Source organism: Rhinopithecus roxellana, chromosome 16 (genome assembly GCF_007565055.1).
Source record: "Rhinopithecus roxellana isolate Shanxi Qingling chromosome 16, ASM756505v1, whole genome shotgun sequence".
Lineage (NCBI taxonomy): Eukaryota > Metazoa > Chordata > Mammalia > Primates > Cercopithecidae > Rhinopithecus > Rhinopithecus roxellana.
The window spans coordinates 12,921,141-12,945,977 of record NC_044564.1 but is presented as its reverse complement, the minus strand read 5'-3'; the positions used below and the strand labels follow the sequence as shown (position 1 = coordinate 12,945,977).

Genomic DNA, 24,837 nt, shown 5'->3' with positions numbered 1-24,837 from the left:
GTAGGGACCTTGGGACCTGAGAAATGACATGACAGGAGTTCCCTGGATTTTCTTTCTGCCTCATATATCTGTGACTGCGTGCTGGAGAAGCCAGCAACATGAAACACCAAAAGGCACAGACAAACAACAACAACAAACCCAACAAGCTGGCCCTCAGCCAAAATAGCTAGGCAAGAGGAAGAAATAAAAGGTATCCAAATTGGAAAGGAAGAAGCTAAATTGTCCCTGTTTACAGATGACATGATCTTAAAGAAAACCCTAAAGATTCCACCAACAAGCTGTTAGAATAAATGAAATCAGTAAAGTTGCAGGATATAAAATTAACATACAACAATCTGTAGCATTTCTATACCCTAACAAAGAAATCAAGAAAACAATCTCATTTACAATAGCTACAAAAAAATACTTGCGAATAAATCTAACCAAGGAAGTGAAAGATCTGTATGCTGAAAACTATAAAACATTTGTGAAAGACATTGAAGATACAAATAATTAGAAAGTTATCCCATATCTGAGATCAGGTGCCAAAAAAAAAAAAAGACATCCCATGTTCATGAATTGGAAGAATTAATATTGTTAAAATGTCCATACAACCCCAAACAATCTACAGATTTAATGCAATCCCTATCAAAATTTCATTGACATTTTTCACCAAAATAAATAAAATAATCCTAAAATTCGTATGGGGGAGTAACACCCGCTCCACAGTGGCCACAGCACTGTCAGGTGCCACACGCAGCCTGTAGGGACATGTGGGCCGCAGTACTGGCCCCCCACCTAAAGTACTGTAGAGACCCAAGAGACATGAGCCAGGGCCATTTTAACTGTCAGTAATGGCCACAAAGACCCTTAAATAGCCAAAGCAATCTTAAGCTAAGAGCAAAGCTGGAGACAATATACTACCTAACTTCAAAATATACTACAAAGCTATAATAATCAAAACAACATGGGATTGGCATAAAAACAAACAGACCAAAGGAACAGAATAGACAGCCCAGAAATGAATCCATGCATTTACAGTCAACTGATTTTTGACAGAACTGCCAAGAAACACAATGGAGAAACGATAGTCTCTTCAATAAATGATGTTGGAGCCAGGTGCAGTGGCTCATGCTTATAATCCTAGCACTTTGGGATGCCGAGGTGGAAGGACCACTTAAGGCCTTCCTCCAAGCTCCGGAAGAGACCTCCTCCATGATCCCTTGTTTAAGGGGAAGCTTCCTCAGGACCTCACTGTGGGGGCTGAAGGTGGCTGCCCCTCCAGGAACTTATGCCCCAGGCACTGAATTCCAGCTGCCCAAGTCTGTGTGCATGCGTCTGTGTCTGTGTGCATGTCTGCATGTCTGTGTATCTGTGTGTGTGCATGTCTGCATGTCTATGTGTCTGTGTGTCTGTGTGTTTGCATGCATGTCTGTGTGTCTGTGTGGTCTATGTGTCTGTCTGTGCACTTCTGTATGTTTCTCTGTGCGTTTTTGCATGTGTCTCCGTGTGTCTCTGGGCATGTCTGTCTATATGTGTGTGTCTTTGTATCTGTGTCTGTGTCTGTGTGTGTCTGCGTGCATGTCTTTCTGTGTGTGTCTTTCTGTGTATATCTGTGTGTCTGTGTGTCTGTGTGTCTTTGTGTGTCTGTGTATGTAATGGTGCGTCTCTGTGGCAGGAAGAGGTGTGTGCGATTTTGTGTCTGTGTGTCTTTCTGTGTCTGTGTGTGTAATGGTGTGTCTCTGTGGAAGGGACGGGGTGTTATTGTCTATGTGTGTCTTTCTGTGTATGTCTGTGTATGTAACAGTGTGTCTCTGTGGTGGGGACGGGGTGTGTGTGATTGTGTGTCTGTGTGTCTTTTTGTGTGTGTGTGTGTAATGGTTTGTCTCTGTGGTGGGGAGGGGGTGTGTGTGATTGTGTGTGATTGTGTGTCAGTGTATGTATGTGCAATGGTGTGTCTCTGTGGCGGAAAGGGGGCATGTGTGATTGTGTGTCTGTGTGTGTCTGTGTGTGTAATGGTGTGTCTCTGTGGCAGGGAGGGGGTGTGTGATTGTGTATCTGTGTATGTAACAGTGTGTCTCTGTGGTGGGGAGGGAATGTGTGTGATTCTGTCTGTGTGTGCCTTTCAGTGTCTGTGTATGTAATGGTGTGTTTCTGTGACAGGGAAAGGGTGTGTGTGATTGTGTGTCTGTGTGTGTCTTTCTGTGTGTATGTATGTAATGGTGTGTCTCTGTGGCAGGGAGGGGGGTGTGTGTGATTTTGTGTTTGTGTGTGTCTGTGTATGTAATGGTGTGTCTCTGTGGTGGGGGTGTGATAGTGTATCTGTGTATGTAACAGTGTGTCTCTGTGGTGGGGAGGGAATGTGTGTGATTGTGTCCATGTGTGTCTTTCTGTGTGTGTGTGTGTGTGTAATGGTTTGTCTCTGTGGCAGGGAGGGGGTGTGTGTGATTGTGTGTGTGTGTGTCTTTGTGTATGTATGTAATGGTGTATCTCTGTGGCAGGGAGGGAGTGTGTGTGATTGTGTGTGTGTCTGTGTATGCAATGGTGTGTCTCTGTGGCGGGGAGGGGTATGTGTGATTGCGTGTCTTTCTGTGTCTGTGTATGTAATGGTGTGTCCCTGTGGCGGGGAGGGAATGTGTGTGATCGTGTGTCTGTGTGTCTTTCTGTGTGTGTCTGTGTATGTAATGGTGTGTCTCTGTGGCGGGGAGGGGGGTGTGTGTGATTTTGTGTCTGTGTGTGTCTTTCTGTGTGTCTCTGTGGTGGGGAGGGGGTGTGCGTGATTTTGTGTCTCTGTGTGTCTGCGTATGTAATGGTGTGTCCCTGTGGCAGGGAGGGGGTGTGCGTGATTTTGTGTCTGTGTATGTAATGGTGTGTCCCTGTGGCGGGGAGGGGCTGTGCGTGATTTTGTGTCTGTGTATATAATGGTGTGTCCCTGTGGCGGGGAGGGGGTGTGTGTGATTCGAGATAGGGGCGAGACCTAGGCTTCAGTTACTGCAGCAGGACAAAGGAAGCAGCGTTTACTCGTTCTGCTAAAACCAAGGGCGGGAGGGGGATGGGGCTGCCGGCAGCCCTCCCAGAGCCCCTGGCAGCCGCTCACGGGTTCCGGATCGCCTGGTGGTTTTTGGGCACCGCCGCGAACCTCAGCTTCTTCAGGACCGCGGGCCAGCCTAGCAGCTGCTGGTCCCACAAGTACTCGGGGGAGAGCACCTTGGTGGGTTTGTGGCGCAGAAAGTACTTATTCAGGTGGCTCTCGTCGTGCCACACGGCCTCAATGCCGTTGGCCTTGTCGACCGTCATGGCCTGGTGGCAGGCCCTGGTGAGCCGCTGCACCTCCTGCACCGACCCCCCGAAGAACCCCCCCAAGTAGTAGAAATCACCCTCGTCCTTGGGGATGTAGGCCTGGGACTGGGGCCGGCGCTCGTAGGTGAAGGCCTCTCGGTTGCTTCCATAGAAGCCGGGGTGCAGGGTGCCGAACAGCGGAGTCAGGATCTCCACGCCCACGTGGTCGCGGAACTCCATGTCCACGTCCACGCACACCAGGTAATCCACCTCGCTGAGGAAGCGCCGCTCGCAGAAGTCGCTGATCATCTCCATGCGGCGCATGGACACGTCCTGCCAGCGCTGGTAGGCGCGCACCTCAAGCACGGACAGCTGCCGACCGGTCCCCAGCGCCACGCGCGGCACCGCGGCCGGCTGGTCGGTGAAGACATAGTAGTGGACCCGGTGGCCCACCATGAAGTGCTTCTCCGCCGTCTCCAGAAACAGCTTCAGGAAGATCACGTATCTGCAAGGCAGAACGGGGGTCTGGGGGAGCAGCCAGCCGTGTGCCCCTGGGCTGCAGGAGGCCCGCCCTGCGTGCACCCACCAGCGGCCATTGGAAGGCTCAGAGCAGCAGATGCACCACGTTCTGCTGCCCTGTCCTGAGCGAGTCCTCAGGCTCCGACTCGCTTCATCCTCTTCTCAGCGATGGAGGGACCACCAGCACCTCCTCTTAGTAAGGAGGGCTGAGGGCAGGCGGCTGGAGGCTGGCAGCAGGCCGCAGGCTGGAGCCCGCTCACTCCCCCTCAGCCTGGCCTGAGCCATGCCTCCCCACGCAGCTGCCACTCTTACGGCCGGGCCGGCCGCGTGCCCCCTCATTATAAGCTGCACGCGAGGCCCCCACACGCCCACCTCTGCACCCTAGAGCTTCCCCCTCCCAGGCTTGAACTGCACGTATTCCTAACAGTAGGTCATTCCTGGACTCCCCACTGGATCAGGAACCAGGCCTACCATGTGGGGGAAGGGAAGAAGGTGAACCCTGAAATAATAGGGGTAAGGGTTTGTTGAGGCCACAAACCCCGAGTCCATGGTAGAACCTCTAGGCCCAAGTCAGGTGCCTCCCCCACCCCAGGACATTTTCTCCAACTGCCTCAGATGGCGGGTCCCTCCTTGAGGTCCCCCAGGGCCACCACCAGGATGGGGGATCTCCCATCATTCAGCAAGTGTGCCCCTGAGGCCCCGAGTTTATGGAACAGGCATCGTGGCTGCTTTGCCCCAGCTGGCTCATTGGCAAACCACTCACAAGGGGTTTTACCCACCCGGCGAGCCCACGTGAGCTCAGTAAGATGCTGTGTGAATGACCTTTCCCATCTACCTTCTGGGAGGACAAGGCTGGCCGCCGCCCTACTCTGTCTTGAACACAAGGGGAGACCTCAATGTCCATGGTCACTCGTCACTGCCTGGGTCTCTGCCCTCGGCCACCTCACTGACTTACTTTTTGATGGCAAACACAGTTAACCCGATGGTGGTGTTCTGGAGCCTGAACTGCTCGTTGAGGATGTCGATGTTGAACGTGCCCTCCCAGACAATGGGAGCCAGCCAAGGGGTCACGACACGGACGTCCTTCCTACTGCACACGGAGAGAGATGTGGGGTCACATGGAGCTGGCAGGGTGCCACACACATGCGCCTGTGGCACACGGCCACCGCCACCTGGAAACTCCACTCAGCTTCCGCCTCCTCTGACCACCCTTCCAGAGGCAGCCACCCTTCCCCAGGAAACCAGCCAGAGGCAAAGGCGACTCCAACTGGGCAAATCATTCCCAGCCCTCCCTCAACATTGGACCTGCCACAACACAGAGGAAGCTGGGCTTTGCTGACAAAGAGATAGAAACCACCCCTCCCCCGCACCCTCCCCCGCTGCCCCTCCCCAGGAAGGAGGTACCTATCAGGTCTTTGCAGGGGCTTTGGTGAGCAAAGGGACAGGAAACAAGAGACACAAGTCAAAGAAAGCAAAGGGAAAGAGGACAGCCATGTGGGCCTCCGAATTCAGATGTCATGAGAACCTGAGAGGAGAGAATGGCAAAGCAGCCCCAACTTTTTTTTTTTTTTTTTTTTTTTTTTTTTGAGACAGAGTCTCATTCTGTCGCCCAGGCAGATCGCAGTGGCACAATCTCAGCTCACTGCAGCCTCCGCCTCCTGGGTTCACGCAATTCTCCTGCCTCAGCCTCCCAAGTAGCTGGGATTACAGGCACACACCACCACGCCCAGCTAATTTTTTGTGTATTTTTAGTAGAGACGGGATTTCACTATGGTGGCCAGGCTGGTCTCGAACTCCTGACCTTGTGATCCGCCTGCCTTGGCCTCCCAAAGTGCTGGGATTACAGGCGTGAGCCACCACGCCCGGCTAGCAGCCCCAACTGAGATTTACATCAAGGAAACCACCCTCTAATACCTTCAGAACAGCCCCTTGAGCTGCGTTCAGTCTCAGCTTCAGTAACTTTACTCACCAGGGTGTCAACACCTTTGGCTGGGGGTAGACCATCCTGCAAGCACAAAGCGTCGTCACGTGAGTTTGCATGGAAAGCGTGGAACACAGGTAAGCAGGGGGTGTGCACAGCTGCTGAACCATGACTGGGTGTCAACCCTCCCGCCAAGGCCACACTCTCAGGCTGGAATCGCTGTGGCTGCTCAGGACCTGTGTCAGCTCATAATCTCAGGACCTCGGGGAAGGGCCGAAGTTCAGAGTCTCTGATTCAACACTTGTAAACTGGCAAGAGGGACCAAGTGACCTCAGAGGCCATTGCTTTCCACTTAAGGCTGGGAGGGATGTAAGGGGTTGTGTCTTAATTCACTGTGGGCAGAGAGGAGGCTGGGTGTGTGGCCTCTGTCCCTCGTTGTTCCCAGGGAAAGGCCCTGAGATGTGCAGACTGCCCCACCTGGGCCCGAAGCCTGCTGGGCCTCCTTGTGGGCTGGTGGCTTCTAGAGCCCGGCCTCCTGTCTGAGAAGTGGGGGAGTAACACCTGCTCCACGGTGGCACGAAGCACTGTCAGGTGCCACACGCAGCCTGTGGGGACGTGTGGGCCACAGTGCTGTCCCCACCTAAAGTACTGTAGAGGCCCAGGAGACATGAGCCAGGGCCATTTCAACTGTCAGTAATGGCCACAATTTGAATGTCCAAGATGGCCTTTGAAAGCAGGGAGTCAGCAGAAAACAGGAAGGAAATTCTGACACTTGGTACAACCTGGATGGACCGTGAGGACATCACGCTCAGTGATTTGAGCCCGTTATAAAAAGACAGGTACCGTTGATTCCACTTATAAAAGGAAGTTTGAGTAGTCAGACTCGTAACAACAGACCATGGAATGGTGAGCTGAAGCAGGGGAAACGGAGTTGGTATTTTATGGGGACACAGCTTCAGTTTTGCAAGATGAAAAGAGTTTTAGAGATGGATGGTGGTGATGGCTGCACAGCGATGTGAATGGACTTAACAGTACTGAACACTCCAAAATGACTACGATGGCAAATTTTATGTTAAGTGTATTTTACCACAATTTTAAAAAAATCAAAAGCAGTGTGGCCAGCTTGGGATTGATTGCCTCGACTTTCTCGTCAGCACTGATATAGGCCCACATCCTGGGAAACAGGCCCCCAAGGCCCCAGACAGAACAGACCAGCTCGTCATCCTTTTTTTTTTTTTTTTTTTTTTTTTCTGAGATGGAGTCTCACTCTGTCGCCCAGGCTGGAGTGCAGTAGCCGGATCTCAGCTCACTGCAAGCTCCACCTCCCGGGTTTATGCCATTCTCCTGCCTCAGCCTCCCGAGTAGCTGGGACTACAGGCGCCCGCCACCTCGCCCAGCTAGTTTTATTGTATTTTTTTGTTAGTAGAGACAGGGTTTCACCGCGTTAGCCAGGATGGTCTCGATCTCCTGACCTCGTGATCCGTCCGTCTCGGCCTCCCAAAGTGCTGGGATTACAGGCTTGAGCCACCGCACCCGGCCTCGTCATTCTCTTTAAAAGCCAATTTGAAGGCCGGGTGCAGGGGCTCACGCCTGTAATCCCAGCACTTTGGGAGGCCGAGGCAGGCGGATCATTTGAAGTCAGGAGTTCAAGACTAGTCTGGCCAACGTGGTGAAATGCTGTCTCTGCTAAAAATACAAAAATTAGCCAGGTGTGGTGGTGGGCGCCTGTAATCCCAGTTACTCGGGAGGCTGAGGCAGGAAAATCACTTGAGCCCGGGAGACAGAGGTTGCAATGGGCAGAGATGGTGCCACTGCACTCCAGCCTGGGCAACACAGTGAGACTCCATCACACACACATACACAAAAGCCAGCAACACACAGCTGGTCAAAACTGAAGCTCCAGTTCCATCATGCTCTCTGAGTAGCTGCAGGACGAGGGCCAAGTCAGGGCAGAGACTGGGGAACGAACAGCCTCCGCCCTCGGAGCCACAGGAGGAAAGAGGACCTGCCCCAGCTCCCACATGCTTCTGTCCACACGCACACATGTGCCAGGGCTGCAGGACAATTCTGTGACATGGGAGGCACTGACGTTATACCTTGGCAATGAGACACGCTGCAGACCGTCTGGTTCCCTAAAAGCCATGCTGCAGAACGAGAACACAGGAGATGAAGTTTATTCCAGGAGCAGGATTTAGGGCACAAGTGCATGGAAGCCAGCTGAGGGTCCCAGTGGAAGGGACACAGCGTCAGCCTGGAGTGTGGAGCAGAGTCCACCAGAAACAGTCACAGAACAGCCATCACTGTGGCGATGGGCCTGGCATGGGCCCGTGTGCCAGACCCTGTAATGGCCAACGCTGCAGTCTGAGGTCTACGTTCGCGGAGCCTCACAGCCCACACATTCACCAGACATGTAGAAGCCAAGGCCGGGCAGCGTGGAGTTTCAGAATATGTCTGCAAACCATGAGGCCCCCTCCCATCAACAGATGGGGTCTGATATTCCATGTTTCTAAGAAATAAAATGCAGCAGAAGTGATGCTGGGTGACTTCTGAAGCCAGGCCCTAAAAGGCGATCTGGTTTCTGTCTCATCTTTCTTGGGATGTTGGTCTTGGAGCCTCCCAACAAAGCTGAGCAGGAGCCCAGGCCCGGGAGAGAGGCCCTGAGTAGGTGTCTCAGCTGAGAGCCAGCATCATCTGCCAGAGACACAGGGCAGTCTTTGCAATGACCCCAGCCACCGTCTGCCAACGCCTGCTCAGGCCCCAAAGTGAACCACCCAGCTGAGCCCAGCCCGCCCCAGGAGGCCCAGGGAGAGATAGTAATCAATGATTGTGATTGCTTTCCACGGATGGGGTGGTGTGTTCTGCAGCCATAGGTCACTGACACAAGTGGAAATTAGCAGACGCAGCAGGGGAGAGACAAGAGTGGTCTCAGCAGAGGCCATAGCACAGGCAAAGGCCTGGAGTCATGACAGCACGGCAGGTGGATGAGTGACAAGCCACTTTGGCTGGAGCACAGAGGGCGAGGGCAAAGGAGGGAGAGATGAGGCTGGGGAGGTCAGGAAGGCGGGATCAGACCATGAAGAGCCTCCTACCTTATATTCGGGAAAGATCACTCCAGCTGCTGTGAGGAGAAGGGGGACAGGGCTGACGGGGATGGGGAGACAAGTCTGAGGCTGTCACAGAGATGAAGGCAGCCCCACCAGACCCCTGGAGCAGGACATCGAAGGCAGAGAGGCCAGTGGGCATGCGAGCTGCTGAAGAGCAGGGCTGGCAGGATTTGGGAACCCAGTGTAGGGGTGAGGGCAAAGGGAGAATTGAGGATGGCTGGTGGAAGGTGACTCGGGAGAGGGGGTGAGGGCAGGGAGCAGAGACCATGTGTGGTAACTCTGGGGACTGGAGGTCAGAAGGGAGGTCAAGGCTGACTCCAGAGATGTGGAGGCAGACGTATCCAGGTGACCCTTCAAGGCCACAGAGTTGACCACGTCTACACTGAGCAGGGCATAGAGAGGGGGCCTAGGCCTACCCATGTGTGTGCCTAGAAGAGGGAGGGGGAGTTTCCATAGTGGGACCCCAGCCCACAGCCAGCACCCCGGCCAGCATGGATGCTCCACCTGCCCTTCCCTGCACTCACCAGAACCCCCGTTCCAGGCTTCCTGGCAGTAGGCTTCTGGGGCTTAGGACCCCGTAACTGCAGGAAGGAATTGCACCAAGACTCAGGACACAGAACCAAGACTGCCTGTTCATCCCTTCCTCCAAAAAGCGCATGGTGTGGCCAGCAGCATGAGCACAAGAGTTCCTGGTGAAGCTGCAAGGCTTCGAGACAGGCAGGGCAAGTTCTCAGCAAAGCTCAGGCACCTCGCCATGTCCCACACTGGGAGGTGGATAGGAGGGTGGTCCCTGGGATATTGCTCATGTATGGGCACCTGCAGGAGCGGCCGAGCCCCACCCCATGCCACCCGTGCATTGGTTGGTCAGTGTAGTCCCTAAGGCCACCTCAGGCAGTGTTTCCAGGCCATATCCACAGATGCCCCGGTAGAGCGGGCAGGTGACTTCATTCTGTGGTTCTGGGGCCTTCTGTGTCTGGAGGAGACTAACAGCTTGGGACCCAGAATTGCCTTCCCCATCGCCAGCCACACAACTGTGGGCAAGGGGCCTGCTCTCCCAGCCCCAGACTCCCCACTTAGGAAAATTTTAAATGGGAGGGAGGCCGGGCGCGGTGGCTCAAGCCTGTAATCCCAGCACTTTGGGAGGCCGAGACAGGCGGATCACGAGGTCAGGAGATCGAGACCATCCTGGCTAACACGGTGAAACCCTGTCTCTACTAAAAAATACAAAAAAAAACCTAGCCGGGCAGGCACCTGTAGTCCCAGCTACTCGGAGGCTGAGGCAGGAGAATGGCGCAAACCCAGGAGGCGGAGCTTGCAGTGAGCTGAGAACCGGCCACTGCACTCCAGCCCGGGTGACACAGCGAGACTCCGTCTCAAAAAAAAAAAAAAAGGGAGGGAGATGAGCCCATTGCCCAGGTGAGGCTTAAATAAGGGAGCCAGTAAACACACCCTCCACCAGAGCTGGACACGGGCAACAACTGTCCTTAGGACCCTGATGACTGTGATACTTGCAGGACCCAGGGCGGCCCCATGGGTCTGATTGGCTGCTGTGGCCACTTCTCCCCAAACCAGGCCAGCTTCGATGGTCAAATGTGTCTTACCCAAACAAGACCAAGACCAGTATCATTAGGAAAAGGATCACAGGTAGAAGTGTGTAGCATTTTGGTTTTCCTGGAAAACAGGAGTAGAAAAATCAGATTACTCACCTTCCTTCTCTCACCTGACCCACTTTACCTGTCCTGTCTTGTGATTCAGGCCCCACGCCCTGTGACGGGCCTTCATTTGCCAAGACGGTCCCTCTGCCCCACAGGTGATGCTCTGAGCCCCACCTGAGCATCTCCAAACCCAGTCCAGATCCGGCCCTCCTCCCACTCAGAGAAGAGGGAGGCGGTCTGCTCCTCCCAGTTCATCAGCCCGACTGCTCCTGCAGACTCTGAGAGTCACCCTGGCTTCCCAATGACCACCTTCCACTCAGCACCCCCTTCCCCTGGGAGACTGGAACAAACCACACTGAAATGGCACCTCGAGGTCACCGCTGAATCCACTGAGGGAGGCCAGGACAGCCTCATGGCCAGGCTGAGCCAGGAGCCCAGACCAGTTCCTGCGAGGAAGTGGAGCCACCAACTTCCCCTAGTATCTCCCTGCCCTCTCAGAGGCTCCTGCCCTGGAAACAATCATTGTCTTTCTTTTAAGGTGATTTTTATGTATATTAAAGTGGTGTACAGTAGTTCCCTCTTATCCACGCCTTCGCTTGCTGGAGTTTCTGTTACCCATGGTCAACCAAAGTCCAATAATAGGTGAGTACGTACAGTACAGTAAAATATTTTGAGGACAGGTCTGGTGGCTCATGCCTATAATCCCAGGACTTTGGGAGGCTGAGCCAGGAGAATTGCTGGAAGCCAGGAGTTCCAGACCAGCCTGGGCAACATAGTGAGAACTCATTTCTATCAAAAAAAAAAAAAAAATTAACGGGACATAATGGTGCACACCTCGGGTCCCAGGAGGCTGAGGTGGAAGGATCACTTGAGCCTGGGAGGTGAAGGTTGCAGTGAGCCATGACTGTACCACTGCGCTCCCGCCTGGGTAGCAGAGTGATTGCTTTAAATATAAACAAAACAACAACAAAACCCCCACAAACTAAGATATATACACATTTTTTTTAGAGAGACCACATTCACATAACCTTTATTACAGTATATTGTTTTCGTTTTTGAGACAGAGTTTCGCTCTTGTTTCCCAGGCTGGAGTGCAAAGGGGCAACTGCGGCTCACTACAGCCTCCGCCTCCTGGGTTCAAGCAATTCTCCTCCCTGAGCCTCCCAAGTAGCTGGGTTTACAGGCATCCACCACCATGCCTGGCTAATTTTTTGTATTTTTAGTAGAGATGGGTTTCACCATGTTGACCAGGCTGGTCTCGAACTCCTGAACTTCAAGTGATCCACCTGCCTTGGACAGTATATTGTTACAATTGTTCTATTTTGTTATTAATTATGGTTGTTAATCCCACCCTGTGCTTAATTTATAAATTAAACTCTATTGGCCGAGCGTGGTGGCTCAAGCCTGTAATCCCAGCACTTTGGGAGGCTGAGACGGGTGGATCACGAGGTCAGGAGATTGAGACCATCCTGGCTAACACAGTGAAACCCCGTCTCTACTAAAAAAATACAAAAAACTAGCCAGGCGAGGTGGCCGGCGCCTGTAGTCCCAGCTACTCGGGAGGCTGAGGCAGGAGAATGGCGTAAACCCGGGAGGCGGAGCTTGCAGTGAGCTGAGATCCGGCCACTGCACTCCAGCTGGGCGACAGAGCGAGACTCCGTCTCAAAAAAAAAAAAAAAAAAAAAAAGAAACTCTATCATAGGTATGTGTGTATAGGAGAAAACATGCTCTCTATAGGGTTTGGTACTATCCGTGGTTTCAGACGTCCACTGGGGATCTTGGAACGTATCCCCCGCAGTAAGAGGCAACTTCTGTTTTCATGAGGGCAAGGCTGAAGGGCGTCTATCTCCCGGCCCAGTTCCTATTCCTTCCCCCGAAATCAGTCCCTTTCAACTAATTCATCTGTTACTTCTTATCTTATAATGCTTGTGTGTATTTACCTCCACCTTTCTAAATCCTGTGACCATGAAACAATTTATCTCAAATAGCTTCCTGAAACAGAAACGTGGGAGGCAACATTTGAACTTTACATGTCCTAAATTATTTTTACCATTTTTGTAGTTGGTAGATTGTTTGACTGTAGGGAAATCTCAGTGGAAATAATTTTCCTTCAATTTGGCAAAAATGGTTCCATTTTTAAAAACTTTGAAAATCAATTTCATTTGAGGGATAACTTACATCCAATGAAATGTACCCACTTTAGGTATACGGTTTTGATGAGTTTCACACAATGTAGGTACATGGGTAATCAGCACCCCAAACAACATATACACATTTTCATCACCCCAATAAGGTCCCTCCTGACCCCGGCAACCACAGATCTGATTTCCTGGCGTTTCCCGTAAACAGAATCGTCTGACACATGCTCTTTTATGTCTGGCTGTATCACACGACCTGCTGTTTTGAAGAGTTCCCTATATTGTCACGTATATCAATTGTTTGATCTTTTTTATTGCCGAGAAGCACGCCATTGTTAATCCGCCACAATTCGTTTATCCTGCCTCTTATTGACAGACACTTTGGTTTTTTCACTGTTTGGGGCCACTAGCAACAAAGCTTCTGTGAACAGCCATGTGCAGGTATTTGTGGACGTGTGTTTTCATTTCCCTTGAGTACATACCAAGGAGTGGAAAACATGGGTCATATGGTAAGTATATGTTTAACTTTGTAAGAAACTGCCACACTGTGTTCCAAAGTGGTGACTGAATTTTCCATTCCCACCAGGAATGTATGAGAGCCATGGGTGCTCCACTTTCTTGCCAGCACTTAATGGTCACTCTTTTATGCTTTAGCCATGCTAGTGGATGAGTAGTGGTATCTAATTGTGGCCAATGACTAATTGTGGTCAATCATCTTTTCATGTATTTATTGGTCATTTCTTGGCTTCTTCTGAAGCCTGTCCAAGTCTTTAGCTCATTTTATTAGCATTTATTTATTTACTTATATATATTTTTGGGGGACATGGTCCCACTCCAGTTGCCTAGGTTAGAGTGTGGTGGCACGATCATGGCTCACTGCAGCCTCGACTTCCTGGGCTCAGGTGATCCTCCCACCTCAGCCTTTTGAGTACCTGGGACTACAGGTATGCACCACACCTAGCTAATTTTTTGTGATTTTGGTAGAGATAGGGGTTCACCATGTTGCCCAGGCTGGTCTTGGGAACTCCTGGACTTAAGCGATCCACCCCTCAGCCTTCCAACGTGCTGGGATTCCAGGCATAAGCCACCTCACCCAGCCCTTTATTTTTATTTTTTTTAGAGACAAGATCTTTCTCTGTTACCCAGACTGGAGTGCAGTGGCACGATCACAGCTCACTGCAACCTTGAACTCCTGGGCTTAAGCGATCTTTCCCCCTTAGCCTCCTGATTAGGTGGGACTACAGACATGCACCAAAATGCCAGGCTAATTATTTTACCCTTTGTAGACACTGGGTCTCATTATAAATTGCTTCTCTTTTTATTATTGAGCAGTAGAATTTATTTCTGTATTTTGGATACAAGTCCTTTGCCAAATACAAATATGACAAATATTTCCTCGCCAGCCACAGAAAGACAGATACTGCATGTTCTCACTTATCTGTAGTATTGAAACATCACAACAACTAAATTCATGGAGATAGAGAATAGAAGGATCATTCGCAGAGACTTGGAAGGGTAGTGGCAGGGGTGGGAAGGTATGTAGGGATGGTTAATGGGTACAAAAAAATAGAAAGAATGAATAAGACCCAGGGAGACTATAGTCAATAATAATTTAATTATACATTTAAAAATAACTAAAAGAGAGGTCGGGCACAGTGGCTCACACCTATAATCTCAGCACTTTGGGAGGCAGAGGCAGGTGGATCATCTGAGGTCAGGAGTTCAAGACCGGCCTGGCCAACATGGTGAAATCTCATCTCTACTAAAAATACAAAACCTAAGGCCAGGCATGGCGGCTCATGCCTATAATCCCAGCACTTTGGGAGGCCAAGGCAGGTGGATCACAAGGTCAGGCATTTGAGTCTAGCCTGACCGACATGGTAAAACCCCCGCCTATACTAAAAATACAAAAAATTAGCCAAGAGTGGTGGCACTTGCCTGTAATCCCAGCTACTTGGGAGTCTGAAGCAGGAGAATCTCTTGAACCTGGGAGACGGAGGTTGCAGTGAGCCAAAATTACGCCACTATACTCCAGCCTGGGCGACAGAGCGAGACTCCATCTCAAAAAAAAGAGAAAAAAGTTTAAAAATACAAAAACTCGCTGGGCGTGGTGGTGGGCACCTGTAGTCCCAGCTACTCAGGAAGCTGAGGCAGGAGAATCGCTTGAACCTGGGAGGCGGAGGTTGCAGTGAGTTGAGATGGGCGCCACTGCACTCCAAGTTGGGTGACAGAGCGGAGACTCCATCTCAAAAAAAAAAAAAAAAAAAAAAGAATAAAAATAACAAAAAGTAAGTATAATTGGATTGTTTGTAACACAAAGGATAATTGCTCAAGGGGATAGATACCAGTTCTCCTTGATGTGAATTTTCCATTGCATGAACCAAACTATCTCATGGACCCCATAAATATGTACACTTACTATGAACACATAAAAATGGAAAACAAAATACTTCTTAGGAAACAAATATTTTCTCTCAGTCTGTGGCTTATTTGTTCATTTTTCCTTAATTTTTCTTCTGAAGGGAAGTGTTAATTTTGATAAACTCTAATTTATCCTTACGAAAATGAAACCATTTTTAGGGTTTGAGCTTTTTTTGCCTCATCTATTAAATTTTTGCCTACCCCAAGTTCACGAATATTTTCACTTATTTTCTTCAGAATTCCATAATTTTTGTGTATGGTGTGAAAGGCTAAAGTCCCTTTCTTCCCCCAATGGCTATCCAGTCATTTCAGCCATTTGAATTGAAAATACTTTCCTTTCGCCATCACATCACCTTAGCACACTTATCAAAAAGCAACTATTTAAAAATCAATTGACTATATCTGTGTGGGTCTGTTTCTAAACTCTGCATTCTATTCCATTGATCTATCTGTCTATCCTAATATCAACCTATTTGCATTACTGTAGCTGTGTAATCCACCTTGAAATCCAGCCTGGAAGGTAAGTCTTCCAACTTTGCTTTTCATGTTCTAATTCTTTTGACTATTCGGAGACCTTTGCATTTCTATATAAATTTTAGAATCAGCTGTCAACTGTACAAAAATTTCTACTGGAGTTTTAACTGAGATTATGTGGACTCTGTAGAACCATCTGGGGAGAAGTGACAGTTTAGCAATATAAGTCTTCCAATCCATGAGCATGATATATTTCTGCATTTATTTATGTCTTCTTTAATTTTTGTCAGCAATATTTTGCAGCTTCGTGTTTTTTTATGACTTTTTTTTTTTTTTTTTTTTGTCAGGGTCTCACTGTGTAGCTCAGGCTGGAGTGCACTGCAATCTCTGCCTCCTGGGCGCAAGTCATCCTCTCACCTCAGCCTCCTGAGTAGCTGGGGCTACAGGTGCATGCCATCATGCCCAGCTAATTTTTTTCTTTCCTTTTTTTTTTTTTGTAGAGACAGGGTCTCACTATGTTGCCCAGGCTGGTCTCAAACTTCTGGGCTCAAGTGATCTGGCCACCTTGGCCTCCCAAAGTGCTGGGATTACAGGCATGTGCCATGGTTCCTGGTTTGTATTGCTGTTTTAACTGTATAGGCATTTCTCCTAATTTGGTAAATTATTCTCTAAGAATTTCATGTGTTATGATGCTACTATAAATGGTATTTAAAATTTTTCATGGTTCAATTGATTGTGGCAAGTATTACAGAAAAATAATTGATTTATTCTTGTTTTTCTTTCTTTTTTTTAGATGGAGTCTTGCACTGTTGCCCAGTCTGGAGTGCAGTGGTGTGATCTCCAGCCACTGCAACCTCTGCCTCCCAGGTTCAAGCAATTCTCATGCCTCAGCCTCCCAAGTAGATGGGATTACAGGCATGCACCACCACACTCAACTTTTTTTTTTTTTGCATTTTTGTAAAGATGAAGTCTTGCCATGTGGGCCAGGCTGGTCTTTAATTCCTGGCTTCAAGTGATCTGCCCACCTCGGCCTCCCAAAGTGCTGGGATTGCAGGCGTGAGCCACCACACCCGGCCTGATTTACTCATTGACTTTGTATCTTGAGACCTTGCTAAGCTGACTTAGTTGATGGGCTCACAGCATAAACATATATATGACAATAATAGCACAGAGGAGCAAGGAGGCAATGAAGCTATTATATATACCGGAACAAGGAAAGGTCACCAGACAATAACTTGAATATACAGGAAGAAATCAAGAGTAAAGTCAGTGGTAAATATACAGTGTAATATAAAAGACTTGAAAAGTGTTTTTCTCCTTACTTGTCTTACTGAATTGAAAAGAAATAAGATTGTGTGAAACAATAATTATAATACTATGTTGTTGAGTTTATCACATATGTAGATGAACATATATGACAGTAATACCACAAACCACAAGCAAGGAGGAAGGAAATGGAGTTATATTGGAGTAAAGTTTCTGTATTTTACTAAAATTAGTATTAATCTGAAGTAGATCCTGATAAATTAAAATGCATATTGTAATCCCTGGAGCAAACACTAACAAAATAACTTTAAAATATACACTTGAAAAAGGGAATTTAAATGGTACACTAGAAAATACTTAATGCAAAGAAGGTAGTAAAAGATGAACAGAAGAACAAAAAAGGCATAAAACGTAGAAGACAAATTGTGACCTGATAGTTGGAAATCCAACCACAGCAATAATAACATTGAATGTGAATAGACTGAACATGCCAATCAAAAGGCAGAGATCGTTAGACTGGATTTTTTTTTTAAGCTTTGACTGTACGCTGCCTATGAGAGACATACTTTAGAAACAAAGATACAAATAGGTCAAAACAAAAGGATAGTAGATTCACTATGCAGACAACCATAAGGGAGCTTGAGGAGAAATACTAACATCGGACTAAATAGATTTTTTGTTTTTTTAAGACAGAGTCTCACTCTGTCACCCAGGTTGGAGTGCAGTGGCACGATCTCAGCTGACTGTAACCTCGGCCTCCGAGGTTCAAGCAATTCTTGTGCCTCAGCTTTCCAAGTAGGTGGGATTACAGGCTCATGCCATCACGACTGGCTAATTTTTTTGTATTTTTAGTAGAGATGGGGTTTCACCATGTTTATCAGGCTAGTCTCCAACTCCTGACCTCAGGTGATTCATCTACCTTGGCCTCCCAAAGTGCTTGGATTACAGGCGTGAGCCACCACATCTGGCCAACTTTGTTAAGATCAAAAATCTTACTAGAGTTAAAGAGAAATATTCTGTCATCATATAAAGTCAATACATCAGGAAAATATAACAAGCAGAAATATATACACACCTGCCAACCTAGCCCCAAAATATATGAAGCAAAAACTCACAGAACTGAAGGGTGAAACAGTCAATTCAACCATAATGGTTGGGCAGGGCATGGTGACTCATGCCTGTAATCCCAGCACTTTGGGAGGCCAAGGCGGGTGGGTCATTTGAGCCCAGGATTTCGTGACCAGCCTGAATAACATGGCAAAACCCTGTCTCTACAAAAAATACAAAAATCAGCCAGGCATAATGCTGCTTGCCTGTAGGTGCAGCTACTCAGGAGGCTGAGGTGACCTGAGCCTTTGGGGGTGGGGCCGCAGTGAGCTGTGATCACACCACTGCACTCCGGCCTGGGTAACCAAGTGAGACCCTGTCTCAAAAGAAAATCCAAGAAACACTAATTGGACACCAAAATCCTACCCCACTCTCAATTATGGATAGAATAATTAGAAAATCAGTAGATACAGACAACTTGACATCACTAGACACCAACTGACATTTCTAGAACACGCCACCTGGCAAGAGCAGAAGTCATATTTTCCTCAAGTGCACATAGTCTCCAAGGTCAATCACAGGTTGGACCATAAAATAAGTCTTGAGAAATTCTAAAGGACTGATATACACAAAGTTTCTTCACTAACCACAGGGGAATGAAATTAGAAATTAACAAAAGACATTTGAGAAATCTACAAATATGTATAAATTAAACAACACACTTCTAAATAAGCAATGGGTCAAAGAAAATCAAAATATACTCTGAGCTGAATGAAAATGTAAACATGACATACCAAAATTTATGAGATATAACTAAAGCTGTGTTTCAAGGGAAATTTATAGCTGTAAATGTCTAAATTAGAAAAAAAAAAAAATCTTAAATCAGCGTGTAAGCTTCCATTGTAAGTAACTACAAAAAGAAATGACAGAACAAATTAAACCCAAAGTGAGAAGAAGGGAAATTAATAAATACTAGAGTGGAAACCAATGAACTAGAGAACAGAAAGAAAAAGTAAAAAACAATCAAATATCAATTCTCTGAAAAGATCAACAGAATTAACAAAGATTTAGCTAGATTGACCAGAGAGAGAGAGAACACAAATAACTAAAATCAGGACTAAAAGAGGAGACACCAATTCCGATCTTACAGAAATTAAAAGGATTTCAAAGAAATGCTATGAACAACTGTTTGCCAACAAATTATGCAAATTAGGTAAAATGGACAGATTCTTACACATAAACAAGAAAGCAGTTAGAAGAAAATATAAGATTAAATCTTTTTGACATTGGATTAAGATTTCTTAGATATGACGCCAGATGCACCATTAATAAAAGAAAAAGTTAATAAATTGGAATGCATCAAAACGTAAAATTTTGTACTTCAAAACACCAATAAGAAAGTGTTGGCCGGGCGCAGTGGCTCAAGCCTGTAATCCTAGCACTTTGGGAGGCCGAGACGGGCAGATCGCGAGGTCAGGAGATCGAGACCATCCTGGCTAACATGGTGAAACCCCGTCTCTACTAAAAACTACAAAAAACTAGCCAGGCGGGGTGGTGGCGCCTGTAGTCCCAGCTACCTGGGAGGCTGAGGCAGGAGAATGGCGTGAACCCGGGAGGCGGAGCTTGCAGTGAGCTGAGATCCGGCCACTGCACTCCAGCCTAGGTGACAGAGCAAGACTCCGTCTCAAAAAAAAAAAAAAAAAAAAAAAGTTAAATATTTATTTCAATAAATATCTTGTTTCAAAAAAAGAAAAAGAAAATTAGCACCACTATACACTGCTGATGGCAATGTAATGTGGGGCAGTCACTTTGGAAAACAGTTTGCTGGTTTCTTAAAATGTTAAATATTCTTTGGGAGGCCGAGACGGGCGAATCACGAGGTCAGGAGATCGAGACCATCCTGGCTAACACCGTGAAACCCCGTCTCTACTAAAAAATACAAAAAACTAGCCGGGCGAGGTGACGGGCGCCTGTAGTCCCAGCTACTCGGGAGGCTGAGGCAGGAGAATGGCGTAAACCCGGGAGGCGGAGCTGGCAGTGAGCTGAGATCTGGCCACTGCACTCCAGCCCGGGCGACAGAGCGAGACTCCGTCTCAAAAAAAAAAAAAAAAAAAAGTTAAATATTTATTTCCTGTATGACTCAGCAATTCCACTGCTGGGTATCAACCCAAGAGAAATGAAAACATATGTCCACACAAAGTCTTGTACATGAATGTTCATAGCAGCGTTGTGCAATTTAAAATAGCTAAAAAAGGCCGGGGGCGGTGGCTCAAGCCTGTAATTCCAGCACTTTGGGAGGCCGAGGCGGGTGGATAGCGAGGTCAGGAGATTGAGACCATCCTTGCTAACATGGTGAAACCCCGTCTCTACTACAAAATACAAAAAACTAGCCGGGGGAGGTGGTGGGCGCCTGTAGTCCCAGCTACTCGGGAGGCTGAGGCAGGAGAATGGCGTAAACCCGGGAGGCAGAGCTTGCAGTGAGCTGAGATCCGGCCACTGCACTCCAGCCTGGGCAACAGAGTGAGACTCCATCTCAAAAAAAAAAAAAAAAAAAATAGCCAAAAAAGCTGAAAGAGCCCAAATGTCCTTTAACTGATGAATGGATAAACAAAATGTAGTCTACCCACACAATGGATCATTCAGCAATAAAAAGGAATTAAATACTGATACATACTACAACATACATGAATCTCAGAAACATTATTCTAAGTGAAGGAAGTCAGGTGCAAAAGACCATGTAACATAGGACTCCATATAAATTGTCCAGAAAAGGCAAATCTACAGAGAGAAAGTGATTGTCTGAGGCCAAGTGGGAATGGGGAATGACTGCAAAGGAATTCCAGGGAGTTTTGCGGGGCTGGGGATGGAAAAGTTATAAAATTTATTTCACAACTCTGTAAACTAAATGAAAATAATTCATTTGAAACAGGTGAATGTTATGGCATGTCAATGACACATCACTAAAGCTATTTCTTTTAATGGTGCCATTAACCCCAGCCCACTGACCCTAAACTGAAGGAAGACAGATGCTAGATGTGTTCAGTAGGGCTCCACCAAAGTTGATTTTTTGAAGTTGTGGGCACCATTCCAAGTAAGGCCAGGTCAGGTCTTACCAACGCAGGCCTCCATAACAACTGTTTTAGTACTGACTAAGGTAAATATTAAAAGCCAGTGCCCTTATACAAAGGCTGGAATGTAACAAAATCCTACCAAGAGTTTTGCCTAGACCTTTCCTGGGCCTTCAAGCATGACAAAATAACAAAGGAATTCTTAACAGGACCCATTTAGGATTAAACACGTTTTATTGGGGGTCTGAAGAAACTCCCCAGGCCTCCACAAATAGGTTTACTGGGGGTCTGAAGGAACTCCCCAAACTCCCATGATTTAGGAGACAACATAAGGGTTTTAGATTAAGTAAATTTACTGAGGATCCAGAGGAAGGTCTTCAGGACTCAGACCTTAGGTATAGATTAAAAGAAGTCAATTACTTATGTCTTTAGATGAATGCACACTTACACGTAGACACATAGCTTAGAAGGTATATAAGCTCTGGAAAACTGTAATTTTGAGTTGGTCTGGCGATAATTTCCAGGTCTTATCCTTGTAACTGGTTATAGAAATAAAAACTCTCTTCCTCCCCAGTTCATCTGCATCTCATTATTGGACTGTGAGAAATAGCAGCCCACCCTCAGTTTGGTCCAGGAACAGTTTGATCTCTTCTTGGCCAATCTCCGGTGAAACCCATCAGAATGGAGGAGAGCCGGGACCCGGTGCACTGTCAGCTTCCAAAACTCCTTCACGTGGTCTCAGTCCTCCAGGGATTATGATGGGTGTGAAGGAGCTGGGCATTCTCTAAGGGGCCAGCATATGACACCCAGCTCACCACCCACCAACCGCATCCTCACTGTCATCTCCAAGGCTCTTTCATGTCCTCTTCCTGCCTTTCCGGGGCCCACTCCCTCTGAGTCCACCACCCTGCCCTCCTGCCCTCCCCAACAAGCCTGACTGATTTCTGGAGCAGGGCCTTCCCCATGTGAGCTCTTCTCCCTGGCATGTTCGTCCCCTAGATTTCCATACACTGGGTCCCTTGCCACTGGTGTCCCTAGGGACATCTGCTCCCCAGCTCCCGGCTGCAGGCATGTCCTAGCACAGGCCTGCTTGTTCTCATCAGTGTTCAACCAACATTGGTTGGATCACTAAATCAACATGCAGAATGTGGGTAACCTGAGACTGGGCACTCATTTGCCAGGTTTCTCAAAAGACCTAACCTCTTAGTCTTCAAGATGTTTGTCTTGGGTGCGGTCATGGGCCAGACCCAATACTGGAACCCCAGGAGTATGGAGACCAACTGCCAAGTCCCCACTCCTCCAAGGCTCCCTGACATGAGACCAACTAAGACAGCATAACCCGTGGCGCAGGACAGGCTCCTGGGGTGGCAGCTGTGTTCATCATCTTGACTGGGTCAAGATGTATCCAGCTGTTCCTTTTATGTGCAGTTTATTGTATACATATGTTGAAACATATTAAGACAAAAAAAGGGAACAAAAAAAGGAAACAAAGACCACAAAGGAGGGACAGGGAAGAACCCAGAAGGCGCTGGCAGCACAGGGAAGAGGCAGGTGTTTGCAGTCAGACCTGAGTCCCAGGTCCCACTCAGCCCTTCCTGCTTGGGACCAGAGCACTGTCCTGGATCTCTCCAAACCTGTTTTCCCATGGGTGAAAGAATGGCTTGGGAAGGATTTACTGTTCTTTCCTGAGAACTCAGCGGTTATTGAGCACAGTGCTGCTGCCTCACAATAAACACTGATAAATGGTGAGCATTGTTGAGGGCAGGGCCTTGACCTACCACCACACCCAGTTTTCTTTTTCTTTTTCTTTTTTTTTTTTTTTTGAGACGGAGTTTCGCTCTGTCACCCAGGCTGGAGTGCAGTGGCCGGATCTCAGCTCACTGCAAGCTCCGCCTCCCGGGTTTACGCCATTCTCCTGCCTCAGCCTCCCGAGTAGCTGGGACTACAGGCACCCACCACCTCGCCCGGCTAGTTTTTTGTATTTTTTAGTAGAGACGGGGTTTCCCCGTGTTAGCCAGGATGGTCTCGATTTCCTGACCTCGTGATCCGCCCGTCTCGGCCTCCCAAAGTGCTGGGATTACAGGCTTGAACCACCGCGCCCGGCCCACACCCAGTTTTCTTCATGAATTTTCCACTCCTCTGCCTCCCGCACCTCTGGGGCTGCACCTCCCGGGCAGGAGCCCTCACAAACTCAGGCCTCACTGTGCCTTATCCCCAACCTGATTCCAAATCAAAATAAAACATTTCTCTCCCCAAATGTGTACCCAGCACTCCTCTAAATTAAAGGGCTGTGTGCTGGCTCTGAGCACCCCACCTGGCTCTCCCTGGCCTTTGGCACTGGGGTTCACTGGCCTGCAGCCTGCGCCCCATGGTCCTGCGCTCTGCATCGCTCCCTCTGAAGCGATGTCGTTGTCTGGGTAAATATCCAATTCATCTTCTGGCCCCAAGAAAATTAAGGACAGGTGATCCACCCTCGGCCTTTCAAAGTGCTGGGATTACAGGCCTGAGTCACCCCTCCCGGCTGCTTAAATAATTTCTTCTTAACTCCTATATCACCTGAGCGCTCAGGGCGCAGTTCCCCAGTCACGCTTGGGCTTTGAACTTGCCCACCTCGCCTTCTCGAGGCGCCTCCGCGTTTCGGGTATGGAGGCTGTTCCTGGCCAACCCGGGTAGGGTTGGGGGCCGGGCAGGGCAGCCGGAGCCTCGTCCTCGTCGAGGGTCAGGCGGTTGGTGCTGAAAATAGCAGCTCATGGAAGGCGGGGAGCGGGGAGGGTGAAGCGGGAAGAGGCCGGAGACTGCCACGGCGTCGGGGTATCCCGCCCTCACCGGGACCCGGGGACCCCGGAGACGAGCCCCCCGGCCAGGCTGCGCCACCGCGCCCATCCTGCTTTCGGGTCCCAGGCACCCACCGCGCGGCCGCGCCCACCTGCCAGCCGGTTCCCCAGGACCCAGGGTCTCGGAGGCTGGGGCGGCGGCCAGCCTGAAGCCTCGCGGCCCTGAGCGCGCCCCCCGGCCCGGCTGTCGGGTGCACCCCGGATTTCTGGCCTCAGTGGCTCCCTCGCGGGCACCCGGGGCCGAGACCCGCACTCACCAGCCAGCGTCTGCCGCAGCTCGGCCATGGCTCAGCGTCTGGTCTCCGCCGCCGCCTTCCGCCCGGCAGCCCTGGGGCGGGGTGAGCCCCAGGCGCCCCCTCCCGGCCCGCGCCGCTCGCCGCCCCGACTTGCCGAAGCCGGACTCAGGAGGGGACAGCGAGGCGCGAGAGGCGGCCGGGGGTCTCCAGGGACCCCTGCTAGGAACGGACGGCGCCTCCTCGCACGCGCCCCCATGGGACCCGCGCGCCCCTCGCAGCCCTGGTCCCCTGGAGCCCTGTCACTGCATCCCGCCCGGGGCCGAGCGGCTCCGGGTACCCCTGAAGCCCCGCCCCCGGGGGACCCCTTGACGCCCTGTCCCCGGGGCAGGGGCGACCCCCTGACATCCTGCTCCCCCGGGGGTGCGGGGGAGACGAACCCCTGAAGCTCCGGCCCCAGAACCACGACCCCCGGCTTCCCGGCTCGCACGCGCCGGGCCCTCCAGCCCCGCAGGACCCTGTGCCCCGCGCCCGCGACGCCCCCCTGGGCAGAGTCGCTCCCCCGGCCCAGGCCCGCGGCCCCACGGAGTTCTGCGCCCCGCACACTGAGGAACCTTCGCGTTCCGGTTGCGATCGAGTCCCCCTCTGGCGCCCGCCCCGGGGCCCTGAGGGCCCTTTGCGCGTTCCCCGGACTAAGCCCTGCTCCGCCCCGCCACGACCCCAGCCCTTGCCTGGCCTCCGCCCAAGGAAGCCCAGGAGAGGGCGGCGGCGGCGGCGGCAGGGACTGGGGAGAGCGCGCCCCACTGCGAAGAGGTGGAACCTCCCGAAGGCTCCAGGGGACGTCCCAGAAGCTTCTTCCTTCTTTTCCTGGTATCTCTCAGAGGGGTTTACACTGATAC

The 24,837-nt window shown here is 49.7% G+C and overlaps 1 protein-coding gene across 4 annotated transcripts; it reads right to left on the bottom strand.

The window, feature by feature from the left end:
• Window positions 1–1,520: 1,520 nt before the first annotated feature.
• ABO (ABO, alpha 1-3-N-acetylgalactosaminyltransferase and alpha 1-3-galactosyltransferase) lies at window positions 1,521–24,311 on the bottom strand. Of its 4 annotated transcripts, XM_030920265.1 has the most exons (8): window positions 23,963–24,307; window positions 23,428–23,604; window positions 10,404–10,473; window positions 9,327–9,383; window positions 7,795–7,842; window positions 5,747–5,782; window positions 4,733–4,867; window positions 1,521–3,763 (listed from the first exon to the last, which is right to left on the bottom strand). In XM_030920265.1, exons 3-8 carry the CDS (start codon window positions 10,427–10,429, stop codon window positions 3,073–3,075), a joined length of 993 nt encoding a protein of 330 aa, XP_030776125.1. In that variant the 5' UTR covers window positions 10,430–10,473; window positions 23,428–23,604; window positions 23,963–24,307; the 3' UTR covers window positions 1,521–3,072. The 4 variants fall into 4 exon arrangements, with proteins under 4 accessions (XP_030776125.1, XP_030776123.1, XP_030776126.1 ...); XM_030920263.1 differs by lacking the exon at window positions 23,428–23,604; XM_030920266.1 differs by lacking the exons at window positions 23,428–23,604; window positions 23,963–24,307 and adding an exon at window positions 21,490–21,666.
• Between the last annotated feature and the right edge of the window lie 526 nt (window positions 24,312–24,837).